The 21549-nt window shown below is 31.5% G+C and overlaps 1 protein-coding gene across 1 annotated transcript in view; it reads left to right on the top strand.

Moving 5' to 3' along the window:
- Positions 1-21549, top strand: part of LOC111613263 (glycerol-3-phosphate acyltransferase 4-like) — a 65698-nt gene that overhangs the window by 13077 nt on the left and 31072 nt on the right. The window contains exons 2-4 of the mRNA XM_023354612.1: positions 9218-9307; positions 10630-10723; positions 15976-16091. Of these exons, the coding sequence (XP_023210380.1) occupies positions 9218-9307; positions 10630-10723; positions 15976-16091 (300 nt within the window). The remainder of the gene's footprint in view (positions 1-9217; positions 9308-10629; positions 10724-15975; positions 16092-21549) is intronic.

The following is a 21549-nucleotide window of genomic DNA, read 5'->3' as shown; positions in this document are numbered from 1 at the left end:
ACAGTACTGTAATTTTATACATTTCTTGTGAAAGAAACATTTCTTATTCAACGGCGATAAAAATTATTTATATTAATGATGTCTCCAAAGTTCAGCGAAGTTTTCGCAGAAAAATAACATCAGAAATCGCGGTTGCGGTTTGCTGAGTTGTTCCGCGACGAAAACAAGCTTGAGCAATGGTGATGTCGAATGGTGCACACTCGGTAAGTAACCCTACAATTTTTTGTTTATAGCATAGTTTATACGGATTATTTCCAAAAAAAATATACGTATTTTGGAAATGTTGAGTCGGATTAGTCTAGAATCGATTAATTTTATGGAAGAAAACCTTTCAAACAGCCGTAGTCTGTAAACTTGACACGTGTCAGGCTGTGGTTGGAAGGACTCATAAGAAATCGGATTCCTAAAGAATGGAACGTATCTACTGTCTTATAGGGGGGTTGACTGTATATGTTTTTGTGTATATCTTCCTTAGTTTTATCTCATATGTATTTTTTTTCAATTTAATTGAGCAACAGGATTTAAAATTTTTATTTGCATTACAAGATTTTTTTTATATGTCTTAAAAGTAAAATTGTCCATAAACCATATTTTTGTGGATTGTCTGGCATGTCAGTTTATTTGGGGATCATGAAATCAGATATTTCTGTATGGTAAAAATAGGCATGCCTGTTTATTCCTTGTAAATGCCAGCATTTTAGTTTAAGTGAGGTTATATATCCTTCTCTAGCGGGTGTATTAAAAAAATGAACAGGTTACATCACATAAAAACAAATAAGTTTTTATTCTAAAACTGTGAAACTGTCAGCATTACATCAAAAACTAAAATTGTATTTAATTTCTTCATTTTATCTTTTTTCTATAAGTGTAAAATACTCATGGAATGCTAAAAGTGCATTTTTTACATTTATTTTATTGTAATTAGATTCAAAAACACAAAAATAAACATATTAAATTTCAGAAACTTGCTGTAAATTATCTCAACTTACACCAATTTACATCTGCTTTGTGTGAAATTTTAAAGGAAAGTATTATTTTTAAGGTCAAGGTAGATTGTCAGTGCAGCTACAATAACTGCTACTACTAATGTCAATAAGTCATTAATTGTTTTATTGTCCTGTAAACAAAACTCTTTTCTTGATTTTAAGTTATTCAAATTACAATGTTATTTTATTATACAAGGAAGGATGTTTTCTTTAACATCTAACAAAACTAGTTGTTAATTAAATTGATTTACATGCTGTAAATCAAGTAACCCTTGATTTACAGCATGCCAGACAATCTGCAAAAATACAGTATAAAATATATTTTTGAAAAATGTACAGCATGGATTTGTGACACAGCCTAACCTCTGCTGCCAGCAGGGAATCAAGCAGTTGCACAATGTGTTTGTGAACTGTGGGTCACCCAGAGCAAGGAGTGTCCTGCACGGATTCCCTGCCATCCTGGAATGCCTTCACCCACCTTGCCATGATATGATGTGTCATTGCCAAATGCTTCCTGCCGTTCTTCGTAACATTGTTGAGCAGTTCGTCCACATGCAAGTTTAATTTTCACCTGTGAGCATTACTCATGTTTGCTGAAAAAGTCACTGCAGAGCTCTTTAGGACAGTTGCATTCTCAGCATACACAAAACAGCAACCACACATCATTTGTACCACATATGCATCTCACTATATCCCACCTGCCTAGCCACCTATGACACATTTATATCACATACCAATAGTGATACCATTACTTTTTATCCCCCCCAAGTACACTGAAAAAATTAGTAATACTCAGAACCATGAAATAAAGTGTATTTAGAGAATGGATAAGGTACTTAATATGCCAGTAGTCCTTTCTTGTACAGCTGTCATATCATATACATTACACAGAAGTCTTGAAACATTAATCTTTATTTGGTCAGAGACCAGTCCTGCTGGTAGAACAATTTCCATAAGGGGTCCTTCTGGCAAGATAAGCAAAAGTGGGAAATTTAGAAGGCCAACTTGTACTGCCTATAGGACATATAGACTGGCATAAGAGACATAAAAAAAGATAGTATTATAAAGTTGGAAATCATATTATGTTGGGTTATACTCGGTTCACACCGGTGGCTGTGTACTATGCCGGACCAGAGTCAAGGCATAGCAACCAAAACAAAACTAAAATTAAATAAGTGTGTCAGTGTCTGTATTCAGGAATTTCCTAACAATGTGGCATGTATTCAATATAGTGGCCTTCTGTAGTGTGATGTATGTATTTCTATTCAATTGTAATGTTCCCAGGCTTTTGTGTAGTGTGTGTGGTATCACACCTGTACAGGAGAGAACAACAGGTACAATAAGCACCCTTTCCATCCTCCACAAATGCCTTATTTCCTGGGCAAGTTCTGTGTACTTGCTAATTTTTTCAGTGCATGTGTTTTGTACATTGTGAGTGTTTGGAATGGCTATGTCTATAATGTATGTGATTTTATTGTGTTTGTCAATGAGTGTGATGTCTGGTCTGTTGTGGTAAATTGTTTTATCTGTGATTATGGCTCTGTCGTAGTACATTTTGTGCGTGTTGTTTTCCAATACTGTCTGTGGAATATACTTGTAGTATGGTTCGTGGATGTCTGCCAATTTGTGTTTCTTTGCAAGCTCTTGGTGTATTATATTTGCTACTTGATTGTGTCTATGTAAGTAATCTGTCTGTGCCAAGAGCTTGCAACCAGAAGTGATGTGTTGTATAGTTTCTGGCATGATGTGACATTTTCTGCATGTGTCATTTGTGAGTGTTGTATCTTTGAGTATGTGTTTTCTGTAGTTTTTAGTATTTATGACCTGATCCTGTATGGCAATCATGAATCCTTCCGTCTCCCCAAAGAGGCATCCCCGATCTAACCAGCTGTTTGACGCAGTTTTGTCAACAAAATCCTGGGCCAGGTCGTAAGGATGCCTGCCATGGAGAGCCTTTTGAGCCCATGATTGCTTAATGTTGTCTATGCTTTTTATATGTTGTGTCATGTCTGTATGTTGTGAGTGTAAGTTTAATGGTGTGTTATTTGAGTCTGCTAGAGTTACTGCTTTATGTAACTGTGATGTTTCTTGTTTCTTGTAGAAAAACTCTCGCAGTGACTGTATTTGTTTGTAGTGAAGGTTAACTATGTCAATCAGGCCACGTCCGCCTTCTTTACGTGGAAGGGTTAATCTTTCTGTGGCGGATTTAGGATGATGTTGTTTATGCTTAGTAAGTGTTGTTCTTGTTTTCCTTTGGAGTTGCTCGAGATCTGTGTGAGTCCAATGTATAACTCCAAAAGAGTATGTGAGTACTGGGATGACATATGTGTTTATTGCTTTAACTGTGTGTTTTGCATTTAACTGTGTTCTAAGTATAGCGTTTAACCTACTTTGGTATTCTTTAATTAATCTTTGCTTTATTTGTGTATGTTCTGTTAGTTTGGCCTGTTGGAATCTTAAATACTTGTAGAACTTGCCCTCTTCCATGGATTCAATAACGTCTCCATTTCCAAGTGCAAAATGTTCTTTCTTCAGGACTCCTTTTTCTATGTAAAGTGTTTTGCATTTGTCTAAGCCAAACTCCATTTGTATATCCTTGGTGTATGAATGCGTGATTTATAGGAGCTGCTGTAGTTGTTTTTGTGTGGATGCATAAAGTTTTATGTCATCCATGTACATGAGATGTGAGAGTGTAAACTGTGTTGTTTTTTCATGTCTGATATTTATTATTATTATTATTATTATTATTATTATTTTTATTATTATTAGCAGCAGCAAACAGTTTTATATATTTCTGTGTAACTTCTTATACAATGTACATTCACACTTATGGTTTTGTCATCCACTTCTCACTGTACAGTACAGTACATGCCACAAGCCATTTTTCTGCACAGAATGGACTGTTCCCAACAGCTAGCAATTTCAGTCATCATCAAAGTTGTCTTTTGACCAAGGATTATCATTACAGTAGAGCATTGTTTATCTGAATCAATTGGGGACTGGGGTTGTTCACATAACTTATTTTTCGGATAACCGATTATGTACGAAAAAATATATTAACCTACCCCATGTTGAAATTTTTCTCCGTTGTGTGTCACTTCGCGTTGAATTTTCGTCGATGTTAAGCCTAACGTAAACTTTTTTAAATAATAATCGTGGCTATTGTATCTTTAAAAATTATTTTCATTTTTTACAAACAAAATAAATATATTTAAAAATATAAAAACAAAAAAAAATTATACTTTAGATGTTTATCTAGTATCAAAAACGTTTGATTTAGCATGACACACAGTCCTCAGAAAAACACCACACAAAAGTACCAGTGCTGCCAGCTAAAACACACACATCAACAAAAAAAAAATATTGGAGTAGCCCAAGATATAGCCAAAGATTGCAGCGCCACAGCACTAGCAAAAATTTAAATTTGCCAACTGGAATTCTTTCGGATAACTGACTTTCAGATAAACAATGCTCTACTGTATTCTAATCAAAATAGATGTGGCTGAAATGCTCTCATGCATATCAAGATAAATACTGGTTGCTGCCATCTTTGTTTCCATCAGGGCTGCCAACTGCATGTTACAAGAACCTAAAGTTTGGGGTCTACCTGTAGGACCACTGGTCCTTCAGGTAGGCCACTCACCAAATAATCATCAAGGCTTCACAACAGCACATACATTACACTACAGAAGCCCACTGTACTAAACACATGTCATATAGTAAAGAAATTCATAAACACAGATACATGTATGAAGAGTATATAAACAAAACATCTTATTTTGTGTAGTTTTGTCTTGACTTTGGACCAGCACAGCACTAGTATATATGCCATGTAGGAAACACTCCACCAATATTATAATTAAGCCTCAACTTTGAGTTAGTTTTGAGTTTAATATTCACTTTTCTCAAATTTTTCTATAGCTGTAAATTTTGAAATTTTAAGCCATTTCACAAGACTCTGTTCATTCACAAAATGATTACAAAATTGTATACAGTTAATGGCACTTTTGAGTGCATTGTCAAGGTGCTTACTTATGTTTCAATCAGAATGCTGGTAACATACTGTATCAATAAATGGATATCAACATGAGATAATGGCATGCTGTGTTTAGCATGGAGCTGTAATATTTATCTTAATCATTTGTATTCATATGGAATATAAGAGAAAATGAAGATTGTGAACCTGTCAAAGGATGAAGGGTATACAGGAAAATAGGTTTGATTTAAAGGTACTAACAATTTTGAATTAATGATATTGAATTATTTTGAAAATCCTATAACTATGTCTAGAACCTGTACATAGGTTTGAGTTAATGCAGTTTAATTTACTGAGGTTTTACTATAATAATAATGTAAATGATGGAATTACTTCAAAAAAAAAAAAAAAATTAAATAGAAAAAGAGTTTAATGCCAATAGTATCTGTTAATGTGAGGTTTTGAATGCACCATTTAGCTATAAACCTAGTCCTATGTGCAGAAAAATTTTGATGGAAAATAAAACAGAAAACAAAGAAAATTTTGTTTATGCATTAACTTGATTTACCAAAAATGCAGAATGTCCTTTTTATGATAAACAAATTCAAATAATATCTACTATTGATGCTATTGGAATGATATCTAAATTCCAAGATGGATGATAGCTTAGTTAATAGCAAATTATTTACTAGTCATTATAATATCTCATACTCAATTTCTTCATTTTTGTGCAATGTTTTTAAAAGTTAACTATCAATGGATAATTTATTTCAAGAAAACAATTTTCATTGTCTGTCATGTTGATTTATTGATGTCAAAACTGCTCTCACTTTTTATCAGATATCAACTTTCCATTTTTGCATGTAACAACAAAAAAGTTAAACATTTTTCTAACCAATTTTTTGGACTCTGGATTACAGAAACAAAACTTTTATTTTCTGAAACTTTTTTTACACTTTTCTGCAAATAGAACTGTAAACTGTAGCTTCATTTGATGTAAGTATAAACATACAATAGAATCGACAGTTAATTTTAAAATAATTCTCTGAGAGTTGTTATTATGTAGAGAGAGGGAAATTACTGTAAAAGTGAATGGGACAGAGCTAAAGATGAGGCATATATATATTAGTGTTGTAACGAATAGTATATTCGGCCAAACTATTCGGCTTGATTAACGCACGTATGAAAATTGGCGTGCAAACCGTATTATGGCAAAGATCATGCTCTCTATTGGCCCACTGTCACTACGCTTCGCCAATCACGTTAATTCTTGGCAGTTGTAGCGGACAGACAAGAGTGTCATGGAAGTATGTGATAAATGATGATATCAAATATGGATAACAATGAAATGACCTACACATGTAAATAACGGAAAAAGAACAGAGAAGGACCGCGAAGTGAAAATGTGAAAATAAATATGAAATTGAGTTGATAACATAATCGAACAAGTCGAGGCAGCTTATTGGCACGAAATTCGCGGCCGTCAATGCCAAACAATTGTTGTCATAGACTTCGGAAAGCTAAATGCTTGTAATGAAAGTCACTTAGCGTGCACGGGCGAAAGCCTGGGGCCGTTCGGGCTATCAAGCTGTCTCGAATCTGTGAAATCATAACTGTGACTTATATCGACGTCCTATCTGTCTCTTTTCTCCGTTATCACCAGGCTGAGTCACGTAATTGTAAAATGGGAACTCTACGACGGAAAAGTGACGAATCGAAAGTATCGTGAGCGCGTATTATGATGTATGCACAGGCATACATGGATTAGAGCGATAGAGGAAAGAGAAAGGGAAGAGCAAAGACGAGCGCTTAAAAAGAAGGATAGGCAGGGTCAGACCCTCAGATGTGCGAGGATTCTCCAACGATAGACGTGTACGTGTGCTGATCTTTGTAATTATAAATTGTGAATACATGTGACTAATATTATTTTCTTTTTTATTTTGTGCATGTTAAAGTTATAAATAAATATAAACACACAAACTAACTCTATAACATTAACTCTAAATACCAAAATGATTAATTTACTGTGTTTTTGTTATTTATTACTCCTGCTTTTAGGTATTCGGTATTCGGCCGAATAGTGAAAAATAGGCCGAATACCGAATAGTAATTGAATATTCGTTACATCACTAATATATATATACACCTCATCATCTTTAGCTTCTGGTTTTGGGAAAAAGTATGATGGCAGATGAATGTCTGTTGTGTTCTTGGTAGGTTCAAAGAAAGGAAAAGCTTTTAATGAATAGCCTATCAGATCACAGCTAAATGAAAAGGCTTCATACAATAATACTTAAAATTATACAATACAATAATGTTTTTATTATTGTATAGCAGTTTTAATTTAGTGTTTTATGCAATTGTATACATTGTGCACTGTGTTATTTATAATATTGGTCTGTAAACTGTATTTTGTTACAATATGTTAGATATTTATTGTGTTTACTGCCATATGTCTAATTTTTAAATAGGCTGATGAGGAGTCTGAATACCTGAAATGCATTCTCATATTAATAAAAGTTATATTTGAATAATTGAGTTGTCTTGATGTGATAAGCCCTTTTCATTTAGCTGTGGTCTGATAGGCTACTTGTTTAATGTGTATTTGGGCTAGAAGCATACTTAATGTAGCCAAAGAAAAAGCTGTTGAATGAGTTCATAATTGCAAATTAAAATCAGCAGATAACCTGCATCAATGCATAATCCTCACCTGCCTTTAAATTGACTTCTGGATATAGGTTATACATGTGAAATCAAATAAACTTATTAACAAATAAACAATTAGTTAATATTGACAATAATTTAAAATTATTTTAGTTATTCAAAAAAACAAAAACATTGTATATATAAACTATTTAACTAATAGACTATTTAACTATTTAAAAATAAAAGAATTATCTAGAAGAGAGAAAGGAAAGAGAAAAGGAGTTATTTAGAAAATGGTTGACTGTTTTGTTCTGGCTGCATTTAATCTATTTCTGAGTTATTTCCAGTAAATAAATACTTTTGAATGTAATAGACCAAGATAACTATTGGATACTTTTGGATATAAGTAATTTGCTTTAAATGTAGAAGTAAAATTTAACCAAAATTTGTATCTCTTATATCATGATGTATTAAAAACAAAAATTAATGCTAATTTTTAATATAATTTCATTGAAATAAACAGTAAATGAAATAATATATATTCTTTGTAAAAGATAAATGTGAAAAAGTTTCTCTTTCTTTATTTTAGTATAGAGACAATCTAATGCATTTGTATGAAGTCTGTGTTATTACTCTAAATTTAATTTTCAAGACACACTAAATATAACTATTTAATAATAATACATAATTATTTGATGTAATCCAATCAAAGGATTAATTAAACTACAGTAGCAGTTTGTTAATCTGGCATCTGACAATCTGAAATGTCCAGTAACACAGCACCCTCTGAAAACATGCTTGAATTGTCTGATGATGATCCTCAAATCAGAATTTGTTTGGTCATATGGTGTGTGAAAGACCCAAACAGAAATATAGTACATGTCTGGAAAAGAAATATAAGCACATGAATCATCATGATTGTCAATTTTACTCAATAACATGTTCATTAATGTTTTTGAAGATTTCTCAATCAAGCTTAACACAGTACAATCGTGTGTTGTATTATCATTAGAACTGCTTAAAGAGTGTGCATAAATAAATTGAAATTATACAATAGTGTATGTGGGTACAAAAATGTAAAACAATATTTGTGATGTTCAGATCATAGATATTGTGGAAGCACAAAAATGCCCAGTCAAATCTGGATGGATCAAAAAACCCCAGGAATTTTTCAGGTGGTGGTCCATCTGGATGTGTCAGGCCTGGCCAAACCCATAGTGGGCTTGCTAGAAAAGACCCTCTTAATGCCCTTGACATCAAGAGTTAAAAAAAAAAAAGGTATTACTTCAAAATATTTCAAAGGTTTATTTTGTAAGAAAAATTTGAATATATTTTTGAACAAGACTAAAATTTAAATGAAAGACCTAAGGGCATTAAGTATTATTCTTTGTAAAAATATTAAAAATTAGAATACTTCAAAAGACTTTTTGTATAAGTCTTCAATATTATATATTTTTACACTTTTTAAATAAATATTTTGCTGTTTTATTAACTTTCTTGAAAATTAATAGACTATATGGTTTCTTTATTTAGTATTCTGCAATAGTAATAAATTTTTTTTATTTCTTAAAATGAATTAAAACTATATTTGGAATTTTATTTTTTATAGATTTAAGAGGAGAGCAAATTGGTACATAAGTATTATGTGTTTTCGCATATTATCTAGAGTTTTTTCTGCTATTGTGACTTATCATAATAGGTAATAATAATAATGATATCACTATAATTATTCTATTTGTATAACATAAATAATAATTTTAAATTAAATAATAACATTAAATAATTTGCAATTATATATTTTTTGATGTGCTTCTTACAAAAAGTGAACATTAAGATGAAATTTTGAAGTTAATTATTTACAATAAAAATAAGAAATTATTATTTTAAAAATTCAATAAATATTAATAAAAATCATTAAAATTTTTAAAAATATGATTGATTTAATACAGTAGAGCATCAATTATCCGAAACGTCAATTATCCGAAAGAATTCCAGTTGGCAAATTTTAATTTTCGCCAGTGCTGTGGTGCTGCAATCTTTGGCTACGTCTTGGGCTACTCAAATATTTTACATTTTTGATACTAAATTAACTTCTAAAGTATAATTTTTTATTGTTTTTATATTTTTCAATATATTTATTTTGTTTGTACAAAATAAAAAAATAATTTTTAACGATACAATAGTCTTCATTAGGCTTAACATCGATGAAAATTCAACGCGAAGCGACATGCAATGGAGAAAAATTTCAAAATGGGCTAGGTTGATATATTTTTTCGTACATAATCAGTTATCCGAAATATCGATTTCCCGAACAACCCCAATCCCCAATTGATTCAGATAATCGATGCTCTAATGTAATTCAAAAATTGAAATTTGTTTTCTCAAATTTTCTATAATTTTCAGAGCTATATTCAATGCTGTCTGATTTTATTGAATGTTACAATATAAAGTAGTACATATAAAAAATAATTATTAAATATTAAAATGAAAAGTATATTTAGCTGAATATTTTTAATGCTATAATATTAAAAAGATTAGACCTGTTTCATATTTTTAATAGACAAATATAAACTTTTTATATGAATATTTTTTGAAAACTAAGATTACAATATTGAAAAGAAGAAGAATAGGTTCATTTGAAAGCTGAGTGAGATCAATACAAAAATGATAATCAGTCAAATTGAATATTTCTTTGATGTTCATTCAACAGCCAATGTCCAAATGTTTTCATATGTATGTTTTTTTTGCTAGCTTAACTATATATACATAAAACTAAATAATAATAAAAAAGGTTTATTACTGTGATATTTTAATATAACTTATTACTTTGTTGATTTACATTATTTGAAATTAATAAAATAACACACTATAAGACACAAATATTTACTTGGCATTCAAAGATCTTTGAAATATGAATTTTCATCTTATAAACTATTTTATTCTTTTATTTAATTTTTTGATCAATAATGCATTAAATATACAATATTTCAAAATTCTATTTTAATTTAACCAAAATTATAGGGAAAACAGGGCATTAGGTGGAGGAATATGTGTGGCCAATCATACTTCTCCTATTGATGTTGTTTTGCTTGCAAGTGATAACTGTTATGCTTTGGTAAGATTTTACATAACATATAAATACTATTTATTGTAAAATAATTTATTGTATTAAAAAATGAATATACTTTTAAATAAAATTTAGTTAAGATAAATACAGTAATACTTCAAACTTACGCGATAGGTGGGACCGAGCAATAACCGCATAAGTCAAATTCGCGTAAGTCGGGGTAAAATTTTGCATATAAATACATACAAATAATTTTTAATTGGAACCGGATACCAAAGAAAACAATAATTTAGAAAAAAATGTTTAAAAATTAATTAACTTAATAATGTCTTAGATAATACATATGTATAACAAATTATATTATTATATAATTTTTCACATTTACTTGATTATCACACCATAATTTTAACATCGTTTCCATCTCAAGGATAATACCGTGACGTTTACGAATGATGCTTGAATTTAAAGATTGAGCATTTTTTACAGCTTCGAGAATTTTTTCTTTACCTTTTATAATTGTTCTGACTGTCGATCGATTCTGGTAGATCAAACTTCTTTGCCAATTCACAAATTTTCATTTTTGTATCAAAGTCTTTAATAATGTTAACTTTACATTTTAAAGATAAAGTTTTTCTTTTCTTGTTTGATGCAGAAAAATCAGTTCTACTTTGTTTAAATGACATAGTAGAGTCTCTCAAGTCTCTGTAGATATAACAAACACAGAAATAAATAACACAAAATAAATTGTAGTTATATGTCGATTCCATGCAACATGTCCAAACATGTAAGCCGAACAATAGTGTGGGGGGAGTGAGTAATCAAGAGTTGCGTGGCGCTCAAACAAAAGACGAATCGACAAGGTTTGAAAATCGCGTAACTGTGTTTGCATAAGTTGGGGTAGTGTAAGTTGAGGTATTACTGTATATTCATAATTAACTTTAATTTATATTTGGAGTATTATCTAACCAGGGATGGTGAACCTTTTTGAGTCCACATGCCATATAGTAAGCATACTTAGCTTTAAAGATGTGTATATGTCCCAAAGTTTTAGACTTTGAATAACAACATTTAAAGAAATTAAATGAATATGCTTTAATTAAAATAAATGTAAAAAAGGATGATTGGGTGATAAACCAAAAGGATGATTGAAAAAGAAAGATGATAAATTAAAATCATGTGACATGTTACGTGCCAGACTATTCCTCATGTGCCACTTTGGACATGCATGCCATAGGTTCATCACTCCTCATTTATACTTAATTAATTTATTAATTTCTGTTTAATTTGTGCAGAGTACTTTTATTTGCGTGTTTAGTTTTTGAAATAATAATAAAATTAGATACAGTCGACCCCCCCTATAATGCAGTAGATATGTTCCATTTTATAAGAATTTCACGTTGTAGGAATCCTTAAATATATGAGCCAATCACAGCTCGGCACGTATGCAGTTTACAGCTGTTTGAAAGGTTTTCTTTCATAAAATTAATCGATTTTAGACTAATTTGACTCAACATTTCCAAAACATGTATGATTTTTTGGGAATAATCCGTATAAACTATGCTATAAACAAAAAATTGTAGGATTACTTACTGAATGTGCACTGTTCGACGATGCCATTGCTTAAGCTTGCTTTCGTCATGGAGCAGCGCACTAAACAGCGGGCGCGTTTCTGATAAGTTATTTTCCTGCAAAAAATTTGTTGAACTTTGGAGACATCATTAATAGAAATAATTTTTATGGTCATTGAATAAGAAATGTTTTTTTCACAAGAAATGTACAAAATTACAGTAGTGTATTAGACTTATAGTACCTAATTTATATACTGTACAGACAATAGTAAACTCAACTTACCTGACTAAACTCGCCATAGCGTGTAAGTAGTTCGGCTGCTTGTCCACTATTGGTCCAGATTCAACCAATCCTGTCACAACACAAGTCGTGGATGACGTTTTACTGCATTTTACGAGTCTCTTTTAGCGTCTTTATACGAATACAGTTGCAATATTTTTGTCGCAATATACGAATCTGCATTATATGAACCCACGTTATAGGGGGTTGACTGTATGTACTTTTTTCTAATTTAACAAAATGTAGTAGAGTTACATTTTAATAAGGGATATATCCCTAGCACTCATTATATTTGTTTATTTTTTATCATAAGTGATTCTATTTTTAATACATTTTCTTTTGATGTTTAATGTTTTGTGATTTACTCTCATTATACTTTAATTAACTAAATTTCTTAAAGAATAAAATAAAATAATTAATTTAATATAAATTAATGATTATTACTTTCCCAGCTGTTACATATAACAGAGGGAAAGTATGGCAATTGGTCAAAAAAATAGTTCCCTCCCAATATTTTTACAATTTTAGACTCAGAACCTTGAAATGTAAATGCAAAAAAATTTGGGAATTTTTTTTGTGTGTGTCTGTGTAGGGGGGCATGATTTTGTTCACTCTCTTAGAAGTTAGACAAAAAGCATGCGAGTTGTTAAAAATTTCTGAAATTTTGCAGTGAGGTGTTTATTGGGTCATTGATGCTATTAAATTTTGGTAATTAATGGTTGAGGGGTGGGGAGATAGAGTCATGTAGGATCAGACTTAGTAATTATTTTACTTGCTATTTGCATTTACAATTTTTTATAAAACCCATCCCTATTGTGAGTTAGCCAGGCTTACAGTTCTTAGAATTAATGTACCACTTAATCAGCACAGATCTTAATCTGTGCCGATTAAGTGAAATCTGTTCTCGGGGTTTCGGATCAGGAGATCCAATCTCTAGTCGAAGGATGGCCTTAGGGCATTTATGAAAAGATCCAAATCTTGAGGTTCAGGTCTAAGTCAGGATGATGACACCAGTTAATCAGATTTATATTACGCGGATTAACACGCGTATTGAACCATGGAGGAGATGATGAAATGTTTGATTCAGATAATGTAAGAGACATTTCTTTAACAATGAAAACAAAAATTTAATGAACAAAAACTAGATTATACAAAATTGAATCTTCGAATAAAACTATTGATTGAGAGAGAGAGAGAGAGCTCACTATTTCTGTTAAAAATCATACTACTTAAAATCATGTGTCTTTTATCTTCTTGAGATCTGTTTCTGGATGAATGTTCGTATGTTATGTTTTTTAACGGCACATAAACATTTTTCTTCACTGTATTTACCGACTTAATAATTCATTTAGGAGAAACTTTGGGAATTGGTTATGGGTGTTGGCCGTAGGGAGATGATGTGGAATACGTTCTCCTTCTCTGGAATTTCATAGCATACTCCCTGATTGATACAAAATTCTCTGTTTCTGACGAATTTTCACCAATCAGCATTTCGTATTTTTCCACGTGAACAGGAAAAAGGAGATTTACCAAGGGGTTGACTAAAATTTTTTAAAGTTCCCAGGGTGACTAAAATTTTTAGGAGATAAGGGAAAACAAAAAAGATGTTCAACTTCCGTTGAAGGAAGTGACTTTTACCAGTTTCCTTCATTTTAGAAAATAATTTTCCCACCAAAATCAATGAATATTTTTATCTAAAATTTTACTATTTCGATTAAATTTTTAATTAATCACAGGGGTGGTTCGCATCTCACACTATCCTCAAAATAAAACTTTTTGCCATTTTATAATAGTTAAAAATATAAAAAGTTTTTAAAATAAAATATGACAACAGATGGTGTCACGAAATGTTGCTGGGAAAGTTAAGCAACTCATTGCTGGATTTTTTAAATGAAATTATTAAGTACAAACATCGCTAAACCCGATATATAATATAGCTACACACCATCCGAATGCCGAAAATCTATCGGGCTAGTATAAGGCTAGTTATTAAATGAATTACGTAACCAATTTGGCTCTAGAGGTAAGCGTTAGGCGCCACCTCTTATTAACATTAATAATTATAAATAAATTAATTAATTTAAATAATTTAGAACCGCTGGGAGAAAAAATTGGCCCGGAGCGGGACTCGAACCCACAACTCCTGCTTATCGTGCAGATGCGTTGCCAGTTACGCTATTCGGACCTCAGTCCGATCTTCTCTTCCAGCGTATAGAAGCTAACTATGTAACCATCGACGGTTATTACAATGCCGGCTGGGGACACATTCAGTGCCCACGTCCTACTCCTATAAGGCACTCAACCGGCCATCGCAAGCCCCGGCAAGGCGTAATATATATAAACATCGCTAAACCCGATGTAATATAGCTAATCACCAAACATATGCCGTAAATCCATCGGGCTAGTTTTAAGGCTAATTACTAAATAAATTACGTAATTAATTTGGCACTAGAGGTAAGCGTTAGGCGCCATCTCTTATTAATATTAATAATTATAAATAAATTAATTAATTTAAATAATTTAGAACCGCTGGGAGAAAAAATCGGCCCGGAGCGGGACTCGAACCCACAACTCCTGCTTATCGTGCAGATGCGTTGCCAGTTACGCTATTCGGACCTCAGTCCGATCTTCTCTTCCAGCGTATAGAAGCTAACTATGTAACCATCGACGGTTATTACAGCGGTTCTGAATTATTTAAATTAATTAATTTATTTATAATTATTAATGTTAATAAGAGATGGTGCCTAACGCTTACCTCTAGAGCCAAATTGGTTACGTAATTCATTTAATAACTAGCCTTATACTAGCCCGATAGATTTTCAGCATTCGGTTGGTGTGTAGCGAAATTATTAAGTCTCCAGAAATTAATTTTGTTGACTAAAAATGTACATGTTTCTGTTCGTAAAAGTTTTTATTGTTAAAATTATATAAAATGTCAATTCTTTTCTCTTGCTTTCCAATTCAGCCTTAATACCTGTGACATTTTTCATGAAGTTTTGTTTTCTTTGATTAAGAATAAAAATTCTATGATATATGTATAAACCAAAACTTACAAAAAAATAATTTTTTCCACAATAATAATTAGAAACATAACATATTCAGTTCAGTCATTTTATTTTAATTGAGCGATCTTTTGTTTACAAATATTTATAAATACAAGATATCTGAAAAACTCTTCTATTATTTTAAATTAAGTAGAGAATAAATATATTTTACTGGTAGTAGTTGATTGTCTGTAAAAATTTTATTTGAATAGAAAAATTTATTCAAGATGATAATAATTATATTTTTATAACTTAAAAATGCTAAATATTTAATACATAGATTTTATATATTAGTATAATTTTCTGCACATATACTACTATGTATTATATATGAAACTGTAAGAATTAGCTAGTAATTTAAAATTTTTGATTTTTAATTGATTTATTATATAAGATATTCTAATATAGGTAGGTCAAAGTCATGGTGGTTTGTTAGGAATTATCCAAACTGCTCTGGGCCGTGCTACATCTCATATCTGGTTTGAGAGATGTGAAGAAAAAGATAGAGAATTAGTCACTGAAAGGTAAATCATAATTTGTTAATATGATAATTATTTTATAAAAAGTACTTTTATATAACTAAGTTAACTTTATAACAATAAGCTTTTCAAGCAAGCGGTCCCAATAGCATCAAATTTTTATTAATAATTTTAATAAAAATATAAATTGTAATTTCACTATATTACAAGTATTGATTGATCATATTATATAATTTAATGTTAATTGAATCTCTCCTCATATCTAACTAACTACAATTTTATCTTAAGAATGAAAGCTTACAAACTTGTATTTCTCAAAATTTTATTTTTTTTATTGAAATTTCAAGATTGAATTTAAGAATAACTGCACATGATCTAAAGATTTTTTTAGCTAATAAAAAATGAAAATTCTCAGCTAGATACATTTAAATATGTCATATCATCTGTTTAAGTAAGAAAGAAATAATAAAAGAGATGTTTTTTTTAATTATTTAAAAAGCTTTGAAATTTATTTATTGATTTTGTTAAATTTAATTTTTACTGTACAAATTCATAAAAACTGAATTTTCCTAAGGAATGTTTTGTGAAATTGTAATTTATGGGTATTAGTATATTTTTCATGTCAGTTTGGGTATCATTTATTATGTTTTATTTATATTTATTTTATGAATTTTGTAAGAATGTAGTGTTACAATATCAAAAATTTATACTGTAATTGAAATGTTAAAATCAGTTGTTTTAAACTCAAAACAACATTGACATATTTTGATTCTTTAACACACAATTTTTCAAAATAAATGAAATTCTAATTAATTGAAGTTTTATTTATCATTATATAAATGCTTTTAAGTTTCATTCTCAAATAAATCTTTTCAAAGTTTGCTAAATAAGATCAGTTTTAAAATTTGTTTTCTTACATGCTATATAGCATATTTTTCCTAATTGGCCAAGCCTTGCATTGACCTCCTTTTAAGTTTGCTGACAACTCAAACAAATCTTTCTCCAGGCTGGTAACCTGCCTCATTACAGCATATTTTCTGCAGTGTATTGTGCAGATTGCTTTTCTTAGACACAGAACATGTAATTTTGGGGACAGAGAATTACATCCATATGGGAGGTGAATTCTCCATATTGACATGAGAAAAATATCTTTGTTCTGGCACTTGATCAGGAAATTAAGTTAAGCTTCATTCTAGCAGATTTAAGGACTAATTTGTGATATGTTTTAGCTGGCATAGCCATACTTGCACTAGACATAAAACTGCATATGTCATAAATTACAAAAACAACCAATCATACCTTTTAAATGCAATGTGAATTTTAATTTTTCTAACGTTTTTGGTCATTTTAAATGCCCTTCCTCAGGATAAAAAATGATTACAATTTAAAAATAAGAATGAAACTGTACTCTGGGATAATTTTCATTTTGAATCTTAACACTTTAGAATCCCAACTGTTTAACTGCACGTCATACTTCTACATAGGTTAAAAAATATAAATTGACAAAGATGGTGTAGTTGAACATCAAAAATTAATGTGTACGTATCAGATTTAAATATAAATATATAAATAATAAAAAGCAACAATGATGAAAAAGCATGGTCTTAACATATAACATATATAAACATATAAATGATAAAATATACAATATTTCCTGCCTCCACGCATCTTAGTTCACATCTACAGTACTAGTACCTTCCAACAAGCACTGGCTATCATGTCACCCTCTTTATAATTTATTGCTTGCCCTCTCAAAGATGTCTTGTATATTTGCCAAGCTTCTGTGTATCTTATTATGTTTTTACTTTGTACTTTTTGGATTATTTTAGCCTGATCCCAGCCTACCGAGATGGATTTCGGGTCAGACATCGTGTAAGCTGCTAATGCAGTAGATAGGTTTGTGACTGAAGGGTTGGCACCGAGTTGGCGATGCCTACATCAGGACTGACACCACTGTTGCTCTACATGAGCGTAGAAGTTTTTGTTGCCTCGTGAGTGGTCATATACATACACTCATGTGCAAAACTTAAGGATAATGTGGTGTAACGTATTTATGACAGGAAAAACAAGGAGAATTTCCCATATATGGATTGCATGTTGCATTGCAAATGGTATCAAACTGCAAACAGTTTGAGAAAAGGTACAGAGTGTGCAACATGGATGACAATTGAGAATAGTGTGAAAATTGGAAAACGTACCTATATGTTAGTCCAGGAAACAAGGTACAGCACAGGGACATTAATAGTGTGTGTGATTACCTTGCACAGCAAGATATGCACCACAATGCGAACGCATGCTGAGAACAAGGTTATCAAGAAATGGCTGGGGTATGGCTTCCCATTTTTGGACCAGTGCTTCCCTAAGCTTGGGAATGGACCTTGGAGCCATTTGATGATGTGCAATCTGCCTGCCAAGCATGTCTCATGCATGCTTTATTGCGTTCAAGTCCAGCAAGCAACTGGGCCAATCAAATTGTCTGATATCTTCTGTTCCAAGGTACTCATCCACTATGCCTGCCTGTTGGGGACGAGCATTATCATCCATCAGAATGAAGTCACTACCCACAGCACCTCAAAAGAGACAAACATATTGGTCCAGGATGGCATAATGATACACTGAACCTGTGATCGAACCCTGTGGGAAGACATGCAGGGGAGTACGAGACCCCAGGATGATGCCACCCCACATCATGACTCTCCACCTGTATACTGGTCCAGTTCAGTAATGTTCTCTGGACAGAACTGTGTCCCAGATTCTCTCCAGATGAAGATACATTGTGAATCACTGCTGAGACTAAACCTATCTGTAAAGAAGACATGGTGAATTCTAAACCTATCTGTAAAGAGCTCGTTTGAATTGTTCCAGGGAACATCACACATGGACCCAGGAGCAATGGAGTCATCTCCATTGCTCCTGGGTCCATGTGTGATGTTCCCTGGAACAATTCAAACGAGCTCTTTTTTGCACTTGGTTTAATGGAACACATCTTGCTGGTCTTCTGGCATACAGGTGTTCCTCAGCTAACCATCTGAACTATCTGAAATGATGGTTCCTGTAGCAGATGCAAGATCTCTAGTGAGATCCGAGGCAGTGCTGTGTCTATTGCGTCTGGCTGTTAGGTAGCATCATCATCATCATCATCATCATTTTTATTTGTACAAACAAAGTACAGACCGGCCCCACTTTTGTGCATTATCGGTTATACACGTTTAGTTTACAGTACTCAAGAGAAATGTTTTACACTTACACAAATGATAGATATTAAATATACATTCATACAAATAAATGCATAAAGAAAAAATATGAATAAGTAAATAAGTTAATAATAACATTTTAAATAAAAATAATAAAATTTATGGCCGGCGTCACTTACATTTAATACATAAAAATATAAATACGACTTTTTAACAAAGTTAAAACTTTGTGTCTGTCCTCCCTTTTCACTGTTTTCACCATCAGCAATCCTTTAAAAAGTTCACGTAATTTTGTGAACTTTTTAAAGGATTGCTGATGGTGAAAACAGCGAAAAGGGAGGACAGACACAAAGTTTTAACTTTGTTAAAAAGTCGTATTTATATTTTTATGTATTAAAGTTAATAATAACAATTATTTGATCTAGATACAAACTTAAAACTAACTATATACAAACTATGTACAATAAGCAAGATTGTAAATAGATATGTTTACGTTAGAAATTAGGCATACAGTTAATTAGGATAATGAATACATTTAATACATAGAGTAACATCTTGCAGAATTGGAGGCTGGCAAACATAAATACAATTTTGGTTAATACATCAAAATTTGTAAAATGTTCACAAAATAAAAGTTCTATTTGTGAATGTTAATTGTCCTTCAAAAGAAATATGTAGTGCAAGTGATTAGAAGCTGCAAAGCATCACAAAATAATGTCTATTACAGTTTCAAGAACTGGTGTATCATTAATGTTTCCCTATATATGAATGTCAAGGGTAGTAATTATCTCCAGTATAGTTAACGTATATAATGAGTTCTGTTCATATATTTTGTTCGTTCTCTTATATAAGTCAGACATGTTTATCCATAGTATTGTGATTGTATTGCGTTCGTCTTTCCTTGAGACAGTTAACACATTTTGGCATATCATTCTTGTTAGTACAATTTTTAAAAAGATGGTTTTCACCACAATGACTACAAGTGTGCGTTGTAGAAGTACAATTCCTGGCAAAATGTCCAAAGGATAGGCATTTGTAACACTGAATCGTGGGAATGTAATCATACACATGACAAGCCGACCAACGAATGTGAACCTTTCCTTCTTTAATAAGTTTTTCCCTTATTTCAGGTTTCACTTCAAAAACCCAAGAGAGGTAGTTTTCATTCTTTTGTTTAAGAGGGAATCTCACAGTACTTTTTTCAGCAAATATCTTATCTGTATAATCGAGTAGGAAAGTTACATTTTGTTCATAGATATCTTGTATTAGTTCATCTTTCGTCGCAGTTTTAGGAATAGATACAATTTTCATTAATTGGAGTCATGTTTTTGGTAAGTGTGAAGTAAGATCAGGAATTTGTTGTACAGACTCTTTAAAATATTTAACTTCATCATGATGATTTAAGTCAACAGCGACTCCTTTGTTTTTCAATTTCCGCAATCTATTTACCCCGACACCAAGTATATGTGGTTGCACTTGACTAGTTAATAGCTTCTTAGTTTATTCTGATGTAGCACCCTCCTGTTCACTATAAACTAAGACCATATGGGCAGGTGGAGGTGGTTCACTTAATTTTAAAACTGGTCCAATATCCTTTTTTAAAATATCCCCGTAACTTGGAGTACTACCTTTCTCTCCTCCAGAGAGATCAGCAGGGAAATTCTTATCTAAATTGCTCACAGTTTGCTGTATACTAGTTAAGATTTCCATAGTTCTATCATTATGATCATTTAAGTCATCTCTGGTAGTGAGCACAGAAAATTTTTTATTAAGGTATTCCGCTATAGTATATTTCTTGATTATTGTTTCAGCTAATTGTATTACATGTGTAAATTGTGTCAGAATATATGAAGAATGACACACAACGCCAAGCTTGCCATTTGGATTTTCCAAAGAATACTTTTCAATTTCCTCTGTGATACCGTAAGCATTGTCATGAAATCAGATTCCATACCGATCATATGAGAGAACAGTGTTAAATATAATATGATAATATGATGAAAATAAATATAAATAAATAAAATATGTTTAAATATTAATTTCTTCGACAGAATTAATTTCATTATTTTAAAAATACATTCAACGTCTTTGTTAGGTACAGTAGAGCCTCGATTATCCGACCCCCGATCAATCGATCCCTCGGTTAACCGACCGTCCTAGTCGGCAAATTTCAAATGTCCGCTAGTGATGTGGCGCTACAATATTTGGCTATGTCTTGGCTACTTTAATATTATTTTTACGTGTTTTAGCTGGCAACACTCATTCGACCATGAAAGGGAGCCAGTATTTAAACGAAGCTTAATTTTATA

Source organism: Centruroides sculpturatus, unplaced genomic scaffold (assembly GCF_000671375.1).
Source record: "Centruroides sculpturatus isolate CEXI.00-Female unplaced genomic scaffold, Cexi_2.0 scaffold1534, whole genome shotgun sequence".
NCBI lineage: Eukaryota > Metazoa > Arthropoda > Arachnida > Scorpiones > Buthidae > Centruroides > Centruroides sculpturatus.
This window is presented reverse-complemented; position numbering and strand designations above follow the sequence as displayed.